We start from the raw sequence: 5858 nt of genomic DNA on the forward strand, positions 1-5858 counted from the left end.
AAACAATCATCCAAAACTGCATAACAATAGGTTTTTGAGATGCAGTCTATAGAGATGCAGTTTAAAGAGGTTCTTAGCCATTTCTCGTATGTTATAGAGAATCCCTGGAAATAAGACGAAAATTAGTCAGCTATGGAAAGAATGTATATCTTTGTATATACGTACATACATACATACATACATACACACATGCAAACATTTAAGCATCATGTCTACAAACACATACACATAAATATGTGTACATACATACATACATACATACATACATACATACATACATACATACATACATACATACATACATACATATGCTTACGTATATACATGCATGGCAATCGTCGTTGTGAATTCGATATTTGGATGGATGTAATTCGGTAAATTTTTACTATATCACCCATTTCACTTTGAAGGCGAAATTAACATTTTATGTTTCGCTATTTTAATTAAATACTGCTTCAATTGCATACATCGGATAATTTATGCATTTCGGTGATTAATCGCAATAGCAGTTACCATTATTCACTGTTTCCTATATCGGAGATGATACATCTCGTTCCCACATGTGGCTGACTGCGAGTACACATCATAGAAAAGGCTCCAAAATCTCGAAATGTAAGTACCAGACTAAAAGGAACAATGGGGTTTCTGTGATCACACACACACACACACACACACACACACACACACACACACACATGTATTTCTATATATGTAGAGAGAAGGAGGGGAAGAAAGAAAGAAAGAAAGAAAGAACTACATAGATATTCATGTTTATTTAAAACATGCTTTGAATTAAGTAGGTTATCAGCCAGTTATTATACGGTATCTCAAGTGAGATGAACAAAATAAAGGGATAGTAAATGTAATAATATCCTCTTGTAACCGAAATGAATGAAATGAGCTTGCATAATTTATTTGCACAAATACTAATATAACCAAGTTTGTGATGAGCAGTTGAAAAATTTCTTTCTATCCTTTGATAGCAAAATACTAACTCGTATTCCCTCAAAAAGACTGAGAAATAATTTGGTTCGAGGATTTACTTTAGTGCAGACTTGCTCTTTCACTGGTCGTTTATTCGGTTGTTGTCATGCAGTAGTGCCAACATATAGAAGCTACTTTTATTTTAAGACAGATGTAAGGGTCAGAAGAGGTCGGGACACACAGCCGTCTAACCCTGCTGTTCATGTGGAAACCAGTCAGAGTATTTCCCGTTCACCCGTAATGCGTCTCTTGACAGTGCTATAAAGCTGTTGGAACAGGGTGGAGGCACACCGGTGAGCATGAGAATTTTCCAGAGAGATGTGTGGTCGACCGTGACAAAAGTTGCCTTCAAGTCGACAAGGGCAGTATTGAGGTGGTGATTTTTGCGGAATTCCCGAGGTCTTTCAGTGATGAGTCGAAAGGTAAAAACATGGTCGGCGGTAGATCGATGCGGCATGAATCCGTCTTGTGGGCTTTGTTCTCGGTCAACGCGGAAGCTGCGGGCTGGAAGAGGCCTCGTGACACACCCCGCACCAGATGGTTGGACGTGATTGGGGAAGATGTCCAGAGGCTCGATGTTACCTTGGAGGATGCAGAGATGCTGGTAGGGGACCGGCAGCGATAGAGAGCACTGGTAGACTTGCCGGCTCGACGCATGATGACGCTTCTGGGACCCTAGCCCCATCTTGGAATGACCCTAGCCCCATCAAACAAGAACATGAAACCAAACCAAGGCAGGCCATTTGGATTTAATCAACAAAAACATATTAACGTATGTTATGGCAGGTTCCACTCTTCAGTTTCATCTATTATTGTTTCTCTGTACTTTCATGAAGGCACAGGTTCCATGCAAAGAGACCTTGGTTGTTGTTATTTTTTTTAAAAATAAGGTTAAGTGTAGAAGACACAGTCCAGCGACTTGTTCATGGTCATTATTCAAAAATGCATTTGGCCCTCTTGCTAATCGTCGTCGGGATAGTTTTTCGTCTCTCTCAGATATACATGGGGCTTTTAAATGCAGTACGTCTATAAGACATTTTATTTCGGATGAAAACCTAGTATTTAGCCTGTGGACGTTGTATATACATCAAATATTATACATATATCAATGCGACTAAATCGTATGTATCAACACAGACTAACTTTTTTTATTCACAATATTAGGTCGCGTCATACAATTTAAGAACTGAAATGTCAACGGTAAAATAATAGCAGTCTAGCTATGCAATCAGTTACGTTCTCCCATTTTCAGTGACAATTATTGTGAAATTCAGGCTTCAGTTGAACAGAGGAATACTGAAATCTTTTTAATAAACAACGAGTTGTATTGGGTGATATGAGACAGCAGACATAACTCATTAACTAGACAGAAAGGTCATTCACAACAATATAACGAGATGTAGTAAAAATCAAATGGGAAAAAAATTCTGAAATAATCCAGTCAATGCGCAGAGAAAAAGCAAAAAGAACTTATCTAGTTTATTATAAATCTGCAACTAGGGTAAGTTCGTAAGTTCGAAACTAAAATTCTTTTTCTGCGAAAACAAAGCATTTTCGAGAAACTCGTAGTTACAAAATACACACGTGCACACACACATACACACACACACACACACGCGCAGGCACGCATGTACTTACACATACGCATACATATATACACGCACATACGTACATTTGTGTGTATATATATATGTATGAGAGAGAGAATGAGTGTGTGTCTGAGAGAGTGAGTGGGTGTGTGAGAGAGAGAGTGTGTGTGTGAGAGAGAGAGAGTGAGTGAGTGAGTGAGTGAGTGAGTGAGCGTGTGTGTGTGTGTGTGTGTGTGTGTGTGTGTGCGTATGTGTAACTACCCCTCCATGTATGCGTTTACGTTTATACCATTTAGAAAGTGTTTTGGGTCTCTTTAACTTAGCTGTTCAATGAACAGCAAGTACTACACTGAAAGGAAAACTGGGGTTTCTGTGATCACACACACACACACACACACACACGCACACACAATCACACACACACAATCACACACACGCACTCAGATGGCATTTTATAACATGTCTGGTACCTTCATACAATCTTCAGGTTATGTCCACATGGCAGATACAATCTAAAAAATAGGGCAGTAGAATAAGAGAAAATACGAAAAAAAGCAAGAAGAAAGTAGAGGTAAAAGGTGGAAGGTTCAAAACACCGGAAAACGAAAAGAAAAACAAAAGGAAAAGAAAAAAGGCGGGGTATAGAACAGTGTCCCTTCTACCTGTAAAGCCATAATAAGGCTGAATGGAGAGAGGCCCCGAGTTCGCAGTACAATTGCCCAATCTGGAGAGGGTGGTATTTTCCAAGTCACCAACAGGAACTTTTCCATATGTTTACATCCGCTGAAAATTTCAGATCTGGAATTCAGGAGTTAGCTGGAATTCTTAGATCTGAAAAGGACCTTTCAGCTACACATAGCTTGCATTTTTTTTAACCCATTGACATATGGTATGAACTTTTTAACTATTTTCCACTTGATTGTCTGTGGTGTGGCGTTAAACTTTAAACCCTATACGTGGCTAGCCAACTTAGTGGCTTTATTTTTGTCCCTGTACCAGAAGGAAGATATGTAGTTAGTATAGCGGTTTTTGAAGTTGCCTTCACGTAACCTGGTGTAACTCTTTTCGGTTATGTTATTATCTAGAGTTGCTGTAACTTCTACCTCATATATGACGGATTTAATCATGCACCCATGGTCGAGTGGACAGGTTCCTAGGTCTCGACAGTTACAACTGGGAGTAGGCTCTTCGTGGATGTAAGGATATTCTTCATATTGGAGCAACAACTTTATGATAATGTGACTGAGCTCTTGTTAACTCTAATTTTGATATATTTCTTAGTATTTTTTTAGCTACTAACCCTATTTAAGTCCTCGCAGGGTTTGACAATCTACAAGTGGGCTTATTACGAAAATTAGGTTTAGTCTTTTAGAGTAATAATAGCTTCCCTTTTTGCTAAGCATTCAAATCTATTTTACTACGCTTAATGAGGATTTTAGCCTCATCGTTAATATTGTATCTGCCAATGTTAGCTTTCTTATATTTAGTGAAAATGATGTCATTTAGCAACGTATCATATAGAGCATTAATAGCTTCATACAGGTTGTTAGTTTTATCAGAAAATACGAACTTCTTTTTAGAGATTCTAAAGTTTCTAATATCAGATTTCAGCTTAGTTTGAAAAGAGTTATGGTACTTATGGAATCTGATATTGGTGACTAAATCAAGGAGGTCTGCCTCAAAAGGGTCCAATCTTTTATCCTACCAGGGTATTTACGTGTCTTTAAATCATAACGTTCCATAGCAATGGGGGAGGGGTGTAGTATAAAAAATAAGGCCTTCCATCTCATCTGTCTCATGAGGTCTTCAACTTTCGTGAGAAACATCCAGAAGTATAGGTTATTCGGTTGGTGTAGGTGTGTTCTTAGCAGAATAAACAGTGTGTAAATTGGTAATTTACATGCCAAACATATGAAAATTATGAATTTTCAGAAAAAAGCCACGTATTGGCAGTATACTGTTCGTAATAGTAAGATTAGCAAAAATAGTACTCTATCTGGTGGGAGGTAAATGCTGTTTAATAAACACTCTATATATTTTTATGAACTACTAATATTTTCATGTAATGAAAATGACTCAGACAGAATTTTATAACAGGTCTGATGCCTTCATGCAATCTTCGCGATCTTCACTATGTCCATGGGAAGATCTTCAAACTCCTCCTTGATCTTGTCCACCAGCTCGATCTTTGTATTATAGTAAGAGCAGTTGGTGTTATTCTCCCCCACACAGTAATCTATTGGGTTACAATCGGTGGAATTAGGAGGCCAGAAATTCGGGGCCGGTAAAGTCGTAGAAATTCTCTAATAACTACTTCTGACACTTTCTTCTAGCAACTACTTCTGACACGGAGGTATGGCAAGGAACCGAATCCTTTTGCTATACATATGGCCTGCCAGCAACAATCCTCTCCAGCGAAAGATTGACTACAGTCTTCAGTATGTTCGACATAGCCGTCTGAATTTAGCGTAAGGCCCTGTTCAAAATGTGGGGAGGCATGACGTCACCCTCGCTGTAGACACACCCAAACACCATACCAGTTGGAGGAAATTAGTTTTCATGATACGTGGGACAACACATGGATTGTAGGAAAGTCAGCTGTTGTTCTTGGTGTTGTGCAACTGGTCCTGGCAGAAGTTCTTTCTATCTCAGAAGAGGCAGATCATCTTCGGCTCAACGGGATACATGAACTTGTTCAAGAGCTTCTTTGCTTTCGTCAAGCGTTTTTTCTTGGCCCGTTATACGAGTGGTAGCGAAGTTTCTCATTCAAAGCCGGCTTCACGGTGGCAACTCCCACACCCATCCCTCATGCCAAAGCCCGGATTCTCTTGCTCGGATGTTCCATCAGCTTGCTCTGCAGTTGTTGGATGGATTACAGTGCCCGAACGCAGTCAGAACGCCTGCTGTGTCCCTTCCTGCTAGCCACAGCTTCATAAACTCCGCTGCAGCGGTTCATGTCACGTATTACAGCCGTTATAGTGCTCAAAGGGCATTGAGTAACAGTTATGATGTGAGCATTTTGACAGACGACGCAAATCATCATGATACAGGTAAACCTTTTTCCAATATTCAGGTGGCTTCCAGTCCTCCATGTCAGCTAACGTTTTCGCAGTCACATCTTTAATCTTTATGTTCTCCAACGCTATTGACTGTTCAATAATCAAGCTGTTTCTGAAAAAAAGAGGCATAAAGAACTCGTTAAGTTTAACACGAATACCCTCTATGTGCGTGCGTGCGTGCGTGCGTGCGTGTGTGTGTGTGTGTGTGTGTGTGTGTGTGTGTGTG

General features: G+C 39.6%; 1 protein-coding gene across 1 annotated transcript in view; it reads right to left on the minus strand.

Annotated features, from left to right (window-relative positions):
* Positions 1 to 3968: 3968 nt before the first annotated feature.
* Positions 3969 to 5858, minus strand: part of LOC106879581 (polypeptide N-acetylgalactosaminyltransferase 13) — a 31994-nt gene continuing 30104 nt past the window's right edge. Inside the window, exon 8 of the mRNA XM_014929216.1 lies at positions 3969 to 4184. Within this exon, the coding sequence (XP_014784702.1) occupies positions 3969 to 4184 (216 nt within the window). The remainder of the gene's footprint in view (positions 4185 to 5858) is intronic.

The sequence above is a fragment of the Octopus bimaculoides genome, chromosome 15 (genome assembly GCF_001194135.2).
Source record: "Octopus bimaculoides isolate UCB-OBI-ISO-001 chromosome 15, ASM119413v2, whole genome shotgun sequence".
In the NCBI taxonomy this organism is placed as follows: domain Eukaryota; kingdom Metazoa; phylum Mollusca; class Cephalopoda; order Octopoda; family Octopodidae; genus Octopus; species Octopus bimaculoides.